Here is an 18823-nt window from a genome sequence, read left to right as displayed (position 1 = left end):
AAGCTGCTGGAGACCTGCTGTCACTAAAATAAAAAAGTGACAAAATTTCTGCTCATGCGTGGAATCGGTGCCTGAAAAGCCCTTTCTGCACATGGCTAGTATCAGACATTTCAAAGCAAAATTGTACCCTATATAAAATGGTATTTACCCTTTTATAGAACGTAAACATTTGGTGATTGGTCCACTCATTGCCTGTGTGTAAACAGATATGTGTGAATTATTATTATTATTACACAGGATTTATACAGCACCAACATATTATACAGCGGTGTACATTAAATGGGGGTTGCAAATGACAGATACAGACAGTGACACAGGAGGAGGAGAGGACCCTGCCCCGAGGAGCTTACAATCTATGAGCTGGGGGAAGTCTCACACAATGGCCCTGATTTAATAAGGTTCCCCAAGACTGGAGAGGATACACTTTCATCAGTGAAGCTGGGTGATCCAGCAAACCCGGAATGGATCTGATCCAGGATTGAAAACATTTGCTAACAAATATCTTGATTTTTAGGAAATCCATGTTTGCTGGATCACCCAGTTTATGAAAGTGTATTCTCTCCAGCCTTGGGGAACTCAAATACATAAAATTAAATAAATCAGGGGCAATAGGAGGGGAGATATGTAGTGGTGGGAAGTAGTGAGGGTTTAAGGGACAGTACAGGACAGATAGGTAAGTTTGAAAATATAGGTTTTGAGGTCCCTTTTAAATGAGCAGAAAGTATGAGCAAGGTGAATAGGAAGACCATTCCAGAGACTTGGGGCAGCTCTAGAGAAGTCTTGGAGCCGTGTGTGTGATGAGGTTATGAGTGAGGAGGTTAGTAGTAGGTCATCAGAGGACCGGAGAGAGCGGCTGGGGGAGTATTTCTCTATCAGGTCAGAAAGGTAAGTGGGACAAGAGCTGTTACACAGGAATAGGGCTTTTATCCTCAGTCACATGACTCAATGTTTTAAATAATCCTCCAATGTACTGTGGGGATTGGGATAATAATTGGGGTGTATGCTCAGTCTTCACGAATGTGTAGTAGTAAACACAAGTGAACACACGGGTGTATAATAATTGTAATATTTCCCGTCCTCTGCACTGGCCCTGCACTTCCACTACCAGCCAGCAGAGCTCACACCAGCTTCTCATACATTCCCGCCTATTCGAGTCAAGTCACGTGGCGCAGGTCCTTCACCCAGCTTTCAGCACAATTCTGGTCACATGATCCTGACATCATCACAGGTCCTGTAGCTGACAAGGTTTTGGCATACACGTGCAGGTAATTCCTCATCAGATCACCGGGGCACCTCCGGTTGTCCCCTCCCCGTGTTTGTGTGCGTTGTCACTGCGGCTTCCATTTATTGTGAGGAGCTTAGACATGTTACATTTCATACTGGCATCTAATTCATCAGGCTGCATGCTTTATGTATCCCCAGACTCTGTGTAATAGTCATTGATAGAAGTGAAATCAATATGTGTGTGAATATAACAATATAGAAGAGATGTCTGTGTGTGCAGGGATTTAGCACCTATGTGCTGCACATTAGTCAGGTGTGTGCAGATTACTGCAATGCATTATAACACATTGATGTAAATTATATTATTATTAATAAACAGGATTTATATTATGCAGCGCTGTACAATAAGTAGGAGTTATGACTGATAGGAAACCTAACAATGTGGCCCATGATAAAATCCTGACAACTAAATAAACTAATCACATAAATATCAGGGAGCGGATACATTTTCTGTATTTTTTATCTATCCACACCTGGGAGTTTCAAAGCTCTGTTACAAAGCAGAGTCCTGTCTGGCAATTATTCATATGCCAGGTCCATACACTGAGCTGTGCACTCACTGGACAGGCAAGTATGTTTGTTTTATTGCAGAATGGGCACAGCTGCAGGTTTTTATTTGCACCCTGCTGGGGGAAATTTCCTTCACTTCCTGCCCTAAAGATGCAACAGGAAACGGGAGGGGATTTCTTCAAAGAGAACAATAGTACCATTGTCTCCAGAATGGGTGTCCCCATTTCTTCTCACCTATTGTTCTCCAAATGTTGGGTTTCCCCTCACTTTCTTTGGCTATGTACACATGTGCAATAATTGTTGTTGAAAAAGGATCATGAAAGATCTTTTTCGACTACAAATGACTACATGATGCATGAATGAGCGCTGTGCATACATCACTGTTCTGCTCTATGGAGAGAGGTAGGGGAGAATGACGGAGCGGCACCCTGCTGCGCTCTCCCTCCTATTCACTTCTATTACTATAGTTCGTCGTCCATCATTTGTGGATCCACCAGGACAGTCATTCGGACGACGAGGGCTGTACACATGCCAGATTCTCAGCCCTGAGCTGATTATTGGACGAGAACCATTGCACATGTGTACCTAGCCTTTCTTAGTGACTATGGTCACCACGGCGAAAAAATGGGTTTGCATTCCCGGCAGGGGCACAGACAAAAATAAAAACTCACAGATGTTTTTAGGGACATTGTCTATAGCTATTTCCTAGTATATTCTGCAATGCTTATATTTCACAAGTATTCTGTATACCTTTGTTGCAGTGATCAATCTTTTCATGGCTTCCCCAAAGGAGGAGACTCTACTACATCCTAGTGGTGTAGGGGAAACCAGGAAGGCATCAAGTCTTGAAGAGGGCTCAGAGACTGTGGAGGAAAATGGACATGATTCCAAGAGGTTTAAGTCTGACCATGAAGATCAGGCAAAGAAATATCCCAAGAAAAAAGTGGTCCTACTCATGGCTTATTCTGGAAAAGGTTACCATGGCATGCAGGTAATAACAGCCACACATTGTATCCACACATAAAAACATTGTCATTATCCAAAAATGTATACAGGTAGTCCCTGAGTTAAGGACATCCGACATACGGATGACTCCTAGATATGAACGGGACTTCCCTGCTCGCTCATGTGCAGGACGCGGGCTTGATAGGGGGGAAGGGGGTGGTTTGCATGACTTGCGGAAAAAATCTTTTGCTAAACTTAGCTCAGGTTGTGGGTGATCTTAGGAGCTGATCTGTAGCATCTTGTAACTCTTTATTGACCAAGACAAACTCTGCAGTTGTTTCTATTTGCATATCAAAGCACAGCTTGCTCCAAAGGTTAAAGAACGTCTAGGCTCCATGAGGATTTTTTTTTTCTTGCTTTGTGATTAAATCACAGTGAGGATTTTATACAGTAACTGACACCATGCTGCCTAATAATATGTTGAGACAAACATCTGTCCTAATTGCATTTATTAAAATAATGTACCTACAGTCCCTATCTTGTATGTAACCTGGGGACTACCTCTATTAGAATGCCCTGTAAGTCTTCCAAAATGTACTCCCTTCTGCCCTTGTGATTATTAGAACCCTTCTCCTAGAAGGTTTAATGCAGCATCTGATATATTTCTTCCAGCATGATTTTCTCCAAGTGCTTTAGTTTTTCTGATATGCTTAATCTTCTTTTAGAGAGATGCAGTCTCTGCACCATTATAAACATAATTTCATGTACTTGGATAAAATAGAGGGTTTAAAAGGCATTACAATAGGTGTCTACATTCATGTCTGTTCATGTATGGATTTACTTTATATAGCACGTTCTATGGGAATTTCACAAATAAAAACATAGAGAAATGTATCACCTGCCTGGATATTTTGTGAGCATAGGCCTGCAGATCACTACAGTCGATACAAAGCATTACAAACTATTTTTTTAATACTTTTAGAGCAGGGGTGTCAAACTATGGCCCGCTACGCCCCTATTTTTGGCCCCCAAACGAATCCTAAATATGAATTGCAGCTGGCCTGCCACTGCATTGAAATAGCGCCGCTACTACAATTCCCAGCATCACTTGTGTCTATAGACCGCCGGCCTCTCTGCCTATGCGTGGCCCTGCGTTGGACTGTTTTATAGACGCAAGTAATGCTGGGAATTGAAGTATTGGACTGTTTTCTTGAAGCAGGGAATTGTAGTATGGGTGCTATTTCAGTTTCAAGTTTGGCCCGCAACTTTGTCTAAATTTTAATTTTGGCCCTGTGTATATTTGAGTTTGACACCCCTGTTTTAGAAGATTAATGATAGCTGGGAATTCTCATTTGCACAAATTTATTTTTCATTAACCAGTTCAACTATCACAGCTGTAAGCCCTTACTGACCACAGTAATTATCACATTTTTGCTATGGACTGGCCTTTCTATAAAGCAACAATTTTACTAAAAAATATTGGTTTATAGACATTTTTTATCTAATTTATTAAGATAATTAGATACATAATACATAATAAGATACATAAGTGGTATTGAATATTTATTCAGTACAGGGTGTTATTCTCCACTCTAATTTGGGTGTAAAATAATCACAGTTTTTGCTCTGTTGTTTATTTTTGCAGCGAAATGTGGGTTCTTCACAGTTCAAAACAATTGAGGATGAACTTGTGCAAGCTCTCGTCCTATCTGACTGTATTCCTGAGAATCATGCAGAAGAAATGAAGAAAATGTCCTTTCAGCGGTGTGCACGCACTGATAAGGTTAGTATTAGACATGAATGGGAAAGCTCTTTCTTCTCCTTTCCTTTGTGACTTGTACAAGATTCCCTGTACATTTTCAGTAATGCAACCCCTAATCTGATTAATACCTATTAGGGACACAAAATAGAGAGTTTAAAAAGCTTACATAACTAAACCCACTCAGTAATTTCTGGCCTCAGAGGACAGGTGGTGGTGAGTATCTATCTTGTTTGCAGCTTACAAGCTATAAGCCACGTCATGCTTGTTTTTTATATTAAGTCTATGTAGCAGAAAAAAAGACAGCAGTAGGTTCAATTTGATTGGATTTTCTGTTATGACCAGCATCCCTTTTTGATAAATATTGGTTGGACCAATAATGAAAATTTATTTTATAAAAATTTGATTTATTCATCAACAGAATAGTACCATTTCGTTCATGGCTGATATAAGATTTTGTGCTTTGCCAGGTCTCTAAATGTGTTAGCTGTGTCATTCCCATGGTGAAGTGCTGAAAATGTTGCAGACCTGCATACCTATCGTCTCTATTTTCTTTCAAGCCACTTCTGCCTAAAGTTTATCTCTGGGCAGAAAAAAACCTCTCCTCTTTCCCTAGTGGAAACCAGCATTGCGGTTCATACTCACTGCTGGATTCTTCAGGATGTGTGCAAGGTTCTTCTGATGGAAAGCAAATAAGAGGTACAAGCTGGGCTTAAACAGAAGACTAAGGACCCGTTGCATTGCATGGTTTTCAAGTAAATCTCTCTGTCATTGAGCAAAGTTTCTCAAATTGTAATAAAAGGGTTGAACCATGGCACAGAGATAAGCCATGACACAGTCTGCTCATCATCTCCATGCTCTCACTTCTAGTATAGGTCAGATGATTCTAATTAGTTTACACAGGCTGGCAAGCTTTCAGGCAATGTTGAGCTTTCCTATTACATCCATCACGTTTTGCAAAATGAGGGTCACTAACTGAGCACTTAGATTTCCTCTTCCCATCAAAATCTGAGTGTTGCATACCCCAGACAATGTTTACATTTTTGTCTGTCTAGATAAATATCCGGCACCTATGACACTGTATAAATGGGTGACTTCTGCTTAGCCACCTCAAAGAAAGAAGTGCTTATCTGCTGAAAGTGAGCTTAAACTTTAAATTTGAGAAAATTCATAGGCTGCTCCTTTGGAAACCCAAAGCAAGTTGTTCTGCTGACATTAATTTTTTTTAAAACTCACCATAAACAATTTTTATAAATAATGAAACTATATTTGGTAGCTTCAGTGCATACATTCAGTGCATATATATTTTTTTTAATCAGTTGTTTTTACAAGTGGATCTTTCAGGATTCTTTCCAATGACTAACGACTGCATGATGCATGAATGAGTGCTGTACATACAGCACCGTTCTGCTCTATGGAGAGAGGAGGGGGAGAACGAGGGAACTGCACCCCACTGCACTCTCTCCCCCTTTACTTCCATTACGAACGTACGTCGTCCATTGTCCGAACAACCTCCCTGGCGGATCCATAAGTCATGGATGACGTGCGTTCACAATCGACAAGATTCTAGTCTGATCAGCTCCGAGCTGATTATGAGACGAGAACCATTGCACATGTGTACCTAGCCTAAGCCACAGCCCCTTAATTTAAAGTATTGTTGTCAGACTGCCATGTATGTTTCCTCTGACAATCATGTCTGCAGGTGGCATTCATACACCTAACAGGGAGCACAATGGCCAACTGAACATAAATACATTACAGACTAACAACTCTTTTTAGTTACAGTTTGCAACAAAAAGTTCTTTTACTGGCAGGATTTCCAGGTAGGAAAGTTTGCAGAAAGAAAAAGTGTTTATAAGTTACAAGTGAAACATGATGCCAAACATACTAAAACTAGCTTAAGGTTTAAATACACCTTAAAAGTAATCTTTATTTTCTCTTTCTAGTCGGCTTTATTTCCTATGTCCTGTGATCTGTCTTGACATCTATAAGAGCATGCTTACTCAATACTCAATACTTTCAGTGAGTGATCTGGAACAAGCTTGCAGCTGGTGAAGTCAGAGGAAAACCAACTCCTGTTCTGAATACTTGTTCCAGGTCAGTGACTCAAAGTAAAGTCAAAACCTTTTTCATTTAGGATGAAGTAGAGAATATTTAAAACCCCCTGTTGATTTCTTCTGCCATCTGTGTCTAATTGGGGAGATTTTATTTGCCTGTCCCATTGACACAAAAGTAAGAGAAAATATTTCCACAAGTGGAAATCTCCTTGGATGGGTATAATGGAAAAAATAGTCTCCATTGGTAAATTTCCACTTTATACTTGTACTGTTGTAATGATCACCTGGACAGAAATAGAGGACGAATCTCCCCGATATGGGACACAAATGGCATGCAAAATCTAACAGGCAATGTAACCCTTCCACGTCCTATCCTATGCCTTATCTTCTAAACTGTATTGTTGTTTCCTAATGTTTTAGAACCACCACAGGAATAAATATCACTAGGACAGCAATTCCAGTTTAGAACTGAGCCTTCTCCATAAGCTGGTGATTGGTTGTTAAAAATGTGTTGTTACAACCCTACTATAGTGGGTGTTATGGCACATATGTTAGGTAATCCTTGCTTATAGGAGGTGGAGTTGTCTCCTCTTCTATATCCACTACACACCTACAACTACCTTCAATCTGAAAAAAAAAGGTGGGGTGGGATATGTAATAGAAAGCAATGTATGGCACCACACAAGACATTCCCACCAGGGTTTTACCATATTAAGAATTTTGTCCACTTCCCCTGATGTTACGAAAATTGAGTATTTTTCAAAACCTTTTCTTTATTATTTATTTTTTAATGTTAAAAATTGCCAATTAAAGTGTATTGATTAAGTTTTGGGAGAGGGAGGATTGGCTTAAATAATTTCTTTTGTTTGATTTTTTTTTTTTTTTTTTGCAGGGAGTTTCTGCTGCAGGCCAAGTTGTGTCACTGAAGATTAGGCTGATTGATAACACAGTGGAGAAAATAAATAATCATCTTCCTTTACACATCAGAGTTCTGGGTGAGGAATCTCTAATACTGGAAACATGGACATGACTGTTTTAATTATTTCAAAATATAAAACCTTTGAAAACGAATGGTTTATGCTGTTTTATAAAGGAGACAGGACAACAATTATGCTGCCGAAGTCTTTAAAGTCAAGCAGCACCTCAGCACATGGTTAGTTTTGAGAAACATTTACATCTGCTTTAGCCAAATGGGTACACCCTTGCACATTGTATGCAACATTGTCTGAAAACAGCAGAGAACTTGCAAAATCCATACATAGTGTCATGGACCTCCCTGTGCCTTCACTTTCTGCTGATGCATGTAGACATAAATGCTTCTTTTGCTCACTGTAATCAAGAGGTTCAGCTATGATGTACAGTAACCAGAATGCTCCTAATTTTCCATCATAATCTCTGGTGAACAACCTCATTGCATATGTGGCTAGTGAAAACATATGACATAAAGCATTTGTTGTTCTCTAAACAGACTGTAGATTGCATCCTTGCCTATGATTTATTGCTCGATTAAAAAAAAAAAAAAAGAGCTGGCAGTTTATTACTGTTCTAATTCTGCGTTTCTCTTTAAAGGTTTAAAGAGGGTGACGGGGCGCTTTAACTCCAAGAACTCTTGTGATGCTCGAACGTACTCCTACACACTGCCTACTTTTGTATTTGCACACAAGGACCATGAAACACAAGATGAAACTTTCCGACTTAGCCAGGAAACATTAGACAAAGTGAATGAACTGCTTTCCCTGTATAAAGGAACTCACAATTTTCATAATTTCACATCACAGAAAGGACCGTGGGACCCCAGTGCAAAGCGATATATCATGGAGATGTGCTGTGAGCCTCCATTTGAGCAAGGGGGCTTGGAGCTTGCTGTAATTAAAGTAAAGGGCCAAAGCTTCATGATGCATCAGATACGAAAGATGATTGGGTTGGTTATTGCAGTGGTAAAAGGATATGCGGCTCCTTCCATTATGCAGCGCAGCTGGGGAGAAGAAAAAGTTGACATTCCTAAAGCTCCTGGCCTAGGCCTGGTTCTGGAGAGGGTTCACTTTGAGAAGTACAACCGGCGTTTTGGCAATGATGGCTTCCATGAGTCTTTAGACTGGGCAGAAAACGAGGGGGCTATTGAGGCTTTTAAAAAGGAGCACATATACCCCACCATCATCCAAACAGAAATTGAAGAAAAGTCTATGTCAAACTGGCTTGCAACGTTACCTATACATGACTATGATGCAACCTCGCAACAACAGAATGTTAATGACCATAAGGTAACCAGTCCAATTCTACATGATTTATCTGCATTGATGAGACAGCTATGTTTTTTTTCTTCTTAGTTAAAAGATGTTTGCAGTACTGGTTTGTGGCTTTGGAAAACCATTCCTTGCAGTTATTACATACGAACCAATGTACCCTTATCTCTAAATCATCATATTTTGACTCATATTGGAGTTGTATGGCTTTAAAAGGGAGAATTCTCAACAACTACACTCCCCTAAGCCATGCTAGCCAAAGGGTTGTCTAATTTAAACCAGACATTTTACTCTTTCTGATGTGCACAACACTCCTGTGGAATGGAGTGGGTTTTAGTTTTTTCATAGACCTGAGGAGTATACAGAAATGTCATGGTCCAGGAGCCTGCATTGAAGTGTAGAGCTACATGCAAGTCCATCATTCTGCTCAGTGACTAGTCTGTAGTTCTTTGCACACTGTTTATTTTTTTGTAAGTTGTGATATGAAAACAGTCTATATCGGTGGTCGCCAACCTTTTGGACATCACGAACCACTAATTTCACGGACCGTGCATCACTCAAAAGGGGAACAAACCTCCCCCATAGTGACATCATGATGCCAGAACCCATCATGATGTCACTATGGAATGCAATGAGAGAGTGGGTGGGTTGTGCCCAGAGACACAACCCACCCACAGCTCTGAACCTGCAATCTATATGGGGGACATGGGGCCACGGAAATTTTGTCAAGGACCACTGGTTGGCGACCGCTGGCCTATATAATCCCCTTGCAACATTGCAACCCCCTAAAACTTAGTGGTAGCCTTTAACTGTTGTTTGCTACATGTCACCACTTTCTAACATCTTTGTATTACTGAGCTCCTGTTGTAAAATATAGTATCTGTAAAAGATTTGTGTGAGGTTACAGATAGCTAGTGGAGTCAGGTTTTGGTTCATATTCATCATTTCAGTCCTTTTAACAGTGGCCAGTAGTCAGATACCAATTCTAATACCACCTCTCCAAAAGATTTTGAATGCTCTATTTATATTTTATCAATAGCCAACACATTTTGGCCAACATTTTGTTGTTTGCAGATGTAATGTGATAGTCTATGTAGTACTTCTGAAAATAACCCTTTTCTTGGCAGAAGAATAAATACTTGAAGAGAACCTTTTAGAATACAACAATGAGAGATGTCATATGTGGCTTTAAATATTGATGTAAAGGTTATATTTTCAATAACTAATCAATCACTGACTTAGAAGTATACATATAGGCCTCACTGGCCCTAATGCTAGTCGCTGGGATCAGCACTTGGGATTGTTTTTTTTTTTTTCTTTTTTTTGTCTACTTCCAGAAATAATTTATTAATAAATTAATTATATGTTTTGCAGGTGGAGAACTCGGCAGTTGTGCATAGTGATGATGGAGGAGACTCTGACTGAGAGTTTTCCAGCTCGTTATGCTGCTACAAGACTCCAGAGATTGATGGTCTCTGATATGTTGACTCTACCGTTCAATGTGGGCAAGTTCTTGAAGAGAGAAATTCTAAAAAGGCACTACAGCTGTTTACACTGGAATTGTATTTTCTACTGCATAAAGAAATTTGTTTCCAACACGTTTTGTTTTAACCACTTACCCAAAAAGAATATTCAGTACTTTTATTTAGAACCTCCTGTGGATAAGCTGAAGGAACGTGCCATACTGTCTTGATGAGTAAATAAATTGGATGCCCATGGGTATATTTTTTTCTTTTTTAAAGAGACCAAGATCTGCTGTGATTTCAAAAGTATTATTTTGCAGCATCATAAATGCAGCAATAAATATATATAGGTTGATGTTTTCTTACTGTGCCTTTTAAGATAAAAGATTTAATAAAAAGCCAATGCCTGTGAATTCTAATATGGAAGATTTAGCAGGCCTTGGAACACTAAAGGTCAGCCTCATGAGACATCACACCATTTGATTGTAAATGTTTGTGCCTAGATTTGCTGCTAATTTGTTTACCATAATGAATTGGGAGAAGAAAAAAAAGTTTTACAGAAGTGAGTTCTTCAGCTAAACAGTCAGTACACATTTCTGTTTTAATAAACATTTTCAACAACCCGACTTTGTCTTTTGTCTTTTCCTAAGTTAAGAAGAGCCAAGAAAAATAATTAATTCTATGATAACCTACACTATGGAATAGATTTGGGGTCTTTAAAGATAAAAAGGTGTTGATAAATATTGTAAATAATTGTAAATATTAGATCTTATATAGAATAGCTTAACATTATTTATAGTAATTTATTAAGATGACAAAGAGGAACTAAACTGGAAAAAAAATACCTTCAATCCCGCAGGGTAGTCTGATCCATCCGGGGGCGTCTTGCATCAGGTCCCGTGTCGTCCAGGCGCTGCCATCTTCTTCTCTACTTCCGGGTTCTTCTTCCTACATCACCAGACCCAGGCGTGAGATCAGATGACGTAGTTTGGAAAAAATTGGCTGATCTCATTGTGCAATTTTTTTCCTTTTCACAAAAAGGCTCCTGCGCATGCGCAGAAGGAGCACCTAAGAGCCTCCCGGGATGCGTGACTTAGGTATCCTGGGAGGCCTTGAGCTGCCATGCACCCTTTTTTTTTTTTTTTTTTTTAAAAGGTGTTACATCAAAAAGAAATTTATGAATTTAGGTATCCTTTAAATCTTGCTTATCTTCATAATTTTCATTAAAGTTTGTATTCTCAAGATCCCATTTGTGATCCTTATTTGTAAGACTTGAGAGATTTTATGCATTATTTCCCCTGATATCTGAACACCCATGAAGTACCGTATTTCACATACTACTTATCCCTTCACTACACTTGCCACTACCCATCACTGTATTAAGGAACACGTCTGGCATTCCTTTAGATTTGCCTTCTCATTTCTTTGCAATGAAATAAATGATTAGTAGACTTCACAGCAAAATGCTCCTTGCTGTCCACTTGGTGGTGCAGACTAATTGTACAATGTGTTCATTCATGTAATGCTGGGTTGTGAAGGGGAGGAAGCACGTTATATGAAGCCAGGCTGTGTAAGCATGCACATTCACGAAAAATGGGTTACCACATTAGAACAGGATGTGATGAAAGTGAATCCCTTGCAGGCAAAAGGCACCATACCAGAAATCCTCTCTCCCAGTTTGAGCTATGTGATGTGCAATTGCTGTATAATTGTGTGTGTGTGTGTGTGGAATTAATTTATTAAATATCTGAAAAGAAACACAAAGGGTTAATGCATATACAAACAACATATGAAAGGCCATACATTTAAAATGAACCAAATAAAATAAAAGTTCAGGGGCTTGAAAAATATGCTGACAATATCAAATTTCCATATCAAAGTGATGTCCTAATTATTGTACCAAACAGTGCAACGTGAAGAACCATGATCAGTGAAGCCACCTTTATGTTGTGACGCTCGCATTTACATGCAAAATCTCATCTTATCCATTCAAGGATACAGAAATTCATACACACCCAGATTTTACTGCTTATGTACTGGATGAAAAAAATCTAGGCCAGCCCCAGATAACACCTTTTGCTACCAGCACACATCTGATTTTTGCTAGTAGCTTATTAGGATGGACATGATTTCATCAGCCCTGTTGTGAAAGAGCCAACCATTTTTTTTTTGGCATTGTTCATATTATAATTCCAATTTTTTTCTGCAATCAAGAACTAAACATTGGACATTGGAGGAACTACCCTGAAAATGAGTTTCGTGCACTGGGTTTTATGTAAAGCATTTCCCAAACTGTTTTAGTAACAAGTTAGCTGCTAAATTCTTTCCAGCTCCAGAGACTTCATCATGGCTTCTATGCTTGCCTGGTTTTATAAGACTAGTATGAAAGATGGGGTGACCTACCTCTTTAATGTAGGTTGCTGGCTGCCCCTATTATACCCATTTTCTGATTGAGACAGTTGCCTGTTTGCTCCTAGTTCTTTCCCACCATACAGCCGCATGGAAGCATCCTACCACTACTGCACTTGCTTGCATCAGGTCAGATCATTGGCCCATTCCTATTGCCTATCTACACTGACTTTGGTCACCCTAGGCCATCTGACCCTTATCAGCAGCTGTTTGGATTCAATCTAAGGCCTTGCCGGGGTGCCAAATTTTAGGTTACCAACATTACCAACGTGTCTATTTTTAAAAATGGAGAGGACAGTACTACTGCATTGGGTGACCCCAGATCACAAGCTGATAAAGGATTGGAGTCTTTTTGTTCTTTGCCTTTTAAAGCGGAAGTAAACTGGGGAAAGAATCTCACCTTTAAATTCACCTTCAAATGTCCATCGATCCCTTCAGGGGGACCCGCGTCGCCCCAGTATCCTCTTTCGTCCTAGCGGAGAAAGCACCAGAGCCACCATCTTCTTTATCTCTCTTCGTACATCACTCAATCTCGCACTGCACAAGCGTGAAATTGAGTGATGTAGATGGGGAAAAAAGTGTGCCGGTCTCACTGCATTTTTTTTCTATCCCATTGAAAAAAAAGCTTCTATGTATCTCTGGAAGTTCTGAGCTTCCATTCTGTCTTTAAACCCCCTCCCCAAAAAAAGAAGGTCATTTTACCTTATATAAAAGGGTTATCTCTCCCTTTAGGTAAGGTAAAAAATTTTAGTTAAGGTCTGCTTTAACAGTATCAATGCATGTAACCTTGATTCTCTTATGGTCATTGGGTCGTTTTTGTTGGTATGGTCAGGTCCCCTGCTTTTTCAGCTGAGCCCCCTACTTCAGTCATATTTATATATTTTTTTAACACAATCTAACATCAATTTGGAGGAAACCAATGAACCTAACTGCATATTTTTGTAATGTGGGGAGAAGATACAAACTCTGAGCAGATAGTGTTCTAGCCAAGATTCGAACCAGGGACCCAACACTGCCCTAAAATAATGCCAGTACCTAGTTAAGTGCTCTATTCTACCTGCTAGAAACTGCAAAATCTTGTGATGGTCATTTTTGTATCCCTTTCCATGCTTTTTTCCCCTTCAAGTTTCAATGAAACCATTCAAGCAGAACCTAACTCTTCTTTCCTCCCTTCATCACCGGTGCCATTTTAACCCTCTTCTGATGGTGCAGAAATAAAGTATCAGACCCTTATCAGATCAGCAACAAGAAAACCCGGCATGCAGGGCATTCCTATTACAAGGGACGGTCTATGACAACTTACTACTGTATATGTAGTGCTCCCTGAGCAGGCTTGTTAAGGCAGAATTTTAGCTGATAGGGGTGGCCTCTAGTTTGTTATGCCTAGGGAGTGATCCTCCTGTAGGCAGCAATGTACCCCATAGTACTAAATGAAGAAAAGCTGTGACCTTCAATGAACATTAGAGAAGTTACTACAACCAAAATGTTTTCTTGATATGCCCCATGTTTTTCTTTATTTTATTTGTCTGAAATATCGGGAAAAAAATCAATTTCTCCATAAGGCTATGTCCACATCACTGAAAGAAAAAGGCACTGATACACAAAAGGCATTCTTCCTGGACTGTTAACGCAGTTGTGAAGAGAGGGCTCTTATGAGAGCCATTAAATTCCAATGAAGCCATCAGCTAAACTTTATTCCAGGTGCATCAAAACTAAATTTGTTTGATGATTTAGGATTTATTCTCACTATAAATTGCATTAGTGTGCATTATAAGATAATACACAACCATCCACATACCTATCTGTTGCAGTGCTGACCGCATTCATTACACTGAATGGAGCAGCACACAGAAATGGATAGAAGTGTGTGCAGCAGTTGTAAAACCGCACAGCAGTACATTGTGTGAGAAATTTAGACATCGCTGTCTATGCCTTATCCAGTGAACTGCACCACACACATAATGTGAACAAGACTTTATTTATTTTTTTTTTTTTTTTTGTAAGACAGCTGCAGCTTGAGTGAGAAAGCCATCATCTGCCAGCAGCTGAAAAGTGTGAACTCGCTGTCTGTGGGTAAGTAGTGGTCTCACTGCAGAGATCCAACATATTGGACAGTGTTTGAGGACCACTGATCATCCTCCTACTGAGTGAGAATTATAGCTCTGCGTTAAAAGGAACATGGCACTGATTCAGCACAAACATATCAATGACTATTTTCACACATCTGCCACTCTGAGGATATATTCCAGTTTTAATACCACCTCTACACATTTGTAGTACACTGCCTAGGGGTCTATTTATCAAGCAGGGAATCTAACATTCACTGCAACATTCCCTTGTAAAGAATCTTCCAGATCTATCTAACAGCAATAATTGACTTTCCACTAGTGAATGCTTCAGCAAATGTCAGATTCACTACCTTAAAAACAAACCCCCTTTGTTTTGTAGGGTGTACATTATAACAAACATTGCCCCGATTCTCTGGAATGCTTTTCCTCATCCTATTCGGCATGCTCCTTCTTTGAAAGAGCACTTTTACAAACTTGCCTACCCGTCTTCTTCTGTCTCTAAACCCTCACTACCTCCCACCATTACATATCCCTTCCTATTGTGTGATACTTCCCCCACCTCCTAGATTGTAAGCTCTTCGGGTCCTCTCCTCCTGTGTCATTGTTTGTATCTGTCTGTCATTGGCAACCCCTATTTATTGTACAGCGCTAATTAAATCCTGTTTATTATTATCATTAATAATAATATTATTAGTCAGCCCAGTCATATTGATACAACACACATTCACTAGTGTAGTACCTCAGTGTGAATAGATATTCCCTGTGTGTGAATACTATATAGAGACATTGTGCAGGAAGCGGCGCACACCGGCTCCCCCTAGCGGCACACGTGGGAACTCTTTGTTTTGTTGTGTCCTGTGTAGGGCACCGCAGCGACGGATCCTCCGCCGGAGACTCTGGCTGCCTTTTGTGAGTGTGGCGGGTGAGGACGGGGCGCCGGAGCGCTATTGGGGTGAGTGTGAGGAGGGGGAAGGAGCTGGGGGAGTCGGGGAGAGGCTGGGAGGACTCGGGGAGGAGGAAGGCCCGGGGCGGCCGGGCAGAACTTTCCGCACTCACTAACAACGTGTGCTTGGCGCTTCCTTATCCTGCGCTCCCAGCCAGCGAGGGCGGTGCGGGCCTGAGGCGCCCAGCCGGGAGACTCCCTCCATACCCAGTGTACAGGCCTAATAGAGCCCCGGGTCTGCCTCGCCTGGTGCGGGCCTACACACAGGCCGGGCTCAGCCCTCCTAGGGGCTTCCATTGTACTCTGTGTACAGCGGGCGGGCAGGGTGAAGGCCGGGAGGTGCAGCTGCTGAATCCTGTGCTCTGTAAATGTATTTTCCTGCAGCTAGTGCTGACCCTCCCTGGCCCAGCACTGATCCCACTGTCTGGGCTGCATTCATCCCCTGATCCCTCTGTGGTTTTGCACCTAAAAAGGGGGTGTTGCACTGAATTTTTACGTTACATAAAGGGGTTGTCTACCTTTTTATGTAAAGTTTGGGTACGCTTTAAGATCTGGTCCCCACAGATATTCCCTCAGATTAATCTGATGTGAGTGTAGGAAGAAATGTCACATTGATAGGTCTGCAGGAAAGTGATGTTCACAGAAGTGTGATTGCTGACATTTCCCCATCAGATATCTGTTGTACGCTGTCACCATTCCCGCGTACCACAGATTTTTGTCAATTTCGTGTCGGCATTGGATAACTGTGTATGATCTGACCAATCTTAAAGGACTGATTTATATTTTTGGGGGGTGGGTCCTCATGGGTTGTGGTAGACCTGTATTGAAAGTCTACATTTTAGCATGGGTGCAAATGATTGAGTACATCCGATCACTTCTATGTGGGGAAACTATTACAAGGGCTGAATCTTGCACACGTGTGCAGTAATATTGGACTATCGGTCAGCTGGTAGAGTAGAATCAGGTCCGGATCTGCCTGTTTGTGTGTTGGGTCTAAGTCTGTGGAGGAATTCAGAGTTTAAGTCTGAACCTTCTAAAATGCTTTTCAGCTTTAAACTTAATTAATGAATTTTACATACATAAATAATCCATATTGGTAGTAATAAAGGATTAGTAAATGTGGTCAGTGTATGACCCACTTGATTATCAACAGATCCCCTCTAGGGTTGTGTCTCCCATACAGATAAGCCAAATGTGGATTCATATGTGGTGGCAAAGTTGCTGCTGTGCATATGCTTTGTTAGTATTGTGATCATCTTCTACCGTATCATCTTCTGTGATCATAGTCTAGAAATAAAGTTTCCCTGGGTTTTGTATATGCAAGGTTTTTTCATACAAATGTGAAGTGGATCTGTGTGTATGAATATGTCTCTATATATAACTTGTTTTATAAATAATTTTGTTTTTTATTTTTTAGGATTGCATAGATTGAACTGTGTTTGGGGGCTGGGGTTATAATGCCCCATGGTAACAGTCCCCAGGATACTCCGTCTACGCCTCAGCCACCTAAGGCCAACTCAGGGAATGATGGCGAGCAGCAGAGGCCTCAAAAAGCTGCACCCCAATCTCCTGCACAATCCTTTACACCAGCCGTCAGTTCTGCCGGTCCTCAATCGCCCAGCTACCAAATACAGCAACTCATCATGAGCCGTAATCCAGTTGCCGGTCAGAATGTGAACATTACATTGCAGAATGTGGGGCAAGTGGTGGCTGGTAACCAGCAAATAACTCTGACTCCACTACCGATAGCAAGTCCAGCCTCTCCTGGCTTTCAATTTAGTTCCCAGCCAAGGAGGTTTGAGCATGGATCTCCTTCCTATATTCAGGTCACGTCTCCAATCTCCCAACAAGTCCAGACACAGAGCCCAACACAGCCCAATGCTGTGCCAATCCAAGCATTACAAGGAGTTCGAACGACAACATCTGGAGCTAGCTTGGGAATGTGTAGTCAGAGTCCCACTCATGGATTTGTAGATGCCAGTTTGTTTGTCAGACAGCTCAGCCTTGGTGCTTCTGGCACAGGACACTTTGTCTTTCAGGAGGGTTCTGGAATTACGCAAATAACACCAGGAACCCAAGTGCACCTTCCTTCTGGTACCTCTACGCCAGTTCAGACACGTACTTTGTTGCACTCCAATTCACAGCCTGCGGGCACTGTTCATCAATTTAGTTCACAGAATACTGTGGCTGCAGGAACCGGTATACAAACCTTGGCATCTCCAAACCACATAACAGCCACCAACATACCCACGCAAATCGGCAGTATTATACAAGGACAGTTTATTCAACAGCCACAGGTTATGCATGGCCAGCAGCTGGGAAGGACCATCAGCTTCGATAGGACTTCTGGCGGAATGATAGCGGGTGTAACTGGGACATCAACATTTGGTGTATCGTCACAACAAACTCCAACAAGCCCATCGCGGGCTTCTGCTCCTCAGGCACTCTCTAGTCTTCCTCTTACTCCAACAATGAGTAGTACCTTAAAAAAGCAAACTAAAAAGCTTGAAGAGATCCCACCTGCGAATGCTGAAGATGCTCGCATGAGAAAACAGTGTTTGGATCATCACTATAAAAACATGATAATGCTCAAGGAAAACTATAAGGATTATCTGATTGAATTATTCTTTCTGCAGCAGTGTCAAGGAAATATGATGGATTACCTGGCATTCAAAAAGAAGCCTCCAATATCTTTGCATCACTTTTTAAAACAAAATGATTTGGATCTAGAAGTGGAAGTGGAAGAAGTGCAAAAAAATTCCGTGGCCATTGCAAATTCCGTAAGTTTTTGTACTTTGTTTCATGAGTAATGGTTAAGATGTATTATACCTAAAGCAAAAATGATCATTCAAACCTAAAATTTGCAAGCAGGTATTAAGTCTTTAATATAAAAAAAGTCTTATAAAGTCTCTTTTACCAAAATATACTACCTGCTGGTCAGTTTTCTGTAAACTGACCACAGTTTAGAGCGCATTTCAGATGCCAGGAGTTAAGTTAGGCCCAAAGACAAAATAGCTCCAGTGTGCATGGTGCCTTTTTTTCTAAATATTGATACATTTTATTTACATTAAACTAACCTTACACATTTCTCTACAATCAACTATGGAACTATGTTTATTATTTTTACCTGGCTGTTTTGCG

The 18823-nt window shown here is 40.7% G+C and overlaps 2 protein-coding genes across 5 annotated transcripts in view; both read left to right on the top strand.

The window, feature by feature from the left end:
* Nucleotides 1-1186: 1186 nt before the first annotated feature.
* PUS1 (pseudouridine synthase 1) lies at nucleotides 1187-10887 on the top strand. The gene is made up of 6 exons (XM_072415716.1): nucleotides 1187-1265; nucleotides 2556-2785; nucleotides 4385-4522; nucleotides 7448-7550; nucleotides 8125-8816; nucleotides 10173-10887. Exons 2-6 carry the CDS (start codon nucleotides 2570-2572, stop codon nucleotides 10221-10223), a joined length of 1200 nt encoding a protein of 399 aa, XP_072271817.1. The 5' UTR covers nucleotides 1187-1265; nucleotides 2556-2569; the 3' UTR covers nucleotides 10224-10887.
* A 4669-nt stretch (nucleotides 10888-15556) lies between these two features.
* Nucleotides 15557-18823, top strand: part of LOC140333802 (E1A-binding protein p400-like) — a 47536-nt gene continuing 44269 nt past the window's right edge. For all 4 annotated transcript variants that reach the window (XM_072415715.1, XM_072415714.1, XM_072415713.1 and 1 more), the window contains exons 1-2: nucleotides 15557-15691; nucleotides 17100-18462. In XM_072415715.1, coding sequence (XP_072271816.1) covers nucleotides 17140-18462 — 1323 coding nt within the window. In that variant the 5' untranslated portion in view covers nucleotides 15557-15691; nucleotides 17100-17139. The remainder of the gene's footprint in view (nucleotides 15692-17099; nucleotides 18463-18823) is intronic.

The sequence above is a fragment of the Pyxicephalus adspersus genome, chromosome 6, assembly GCF_032062135.1.
Source record: "Pyxicephalus adspersus chromosome 6, UCB_Pads_2.0, whole genome shotgun sequence".
Taxonomy (NCBI): Eukaryota; Metazoa; Chordata; class Amphibia; order Anura; family Pyxicephalidae; genus Pyxicephalus; species Pyxicephalus adspersus.
Note: the sequence above shows the minus strand (reverse complement) of the source record. Positions and strands in the feature narration are given on the sequence as shown.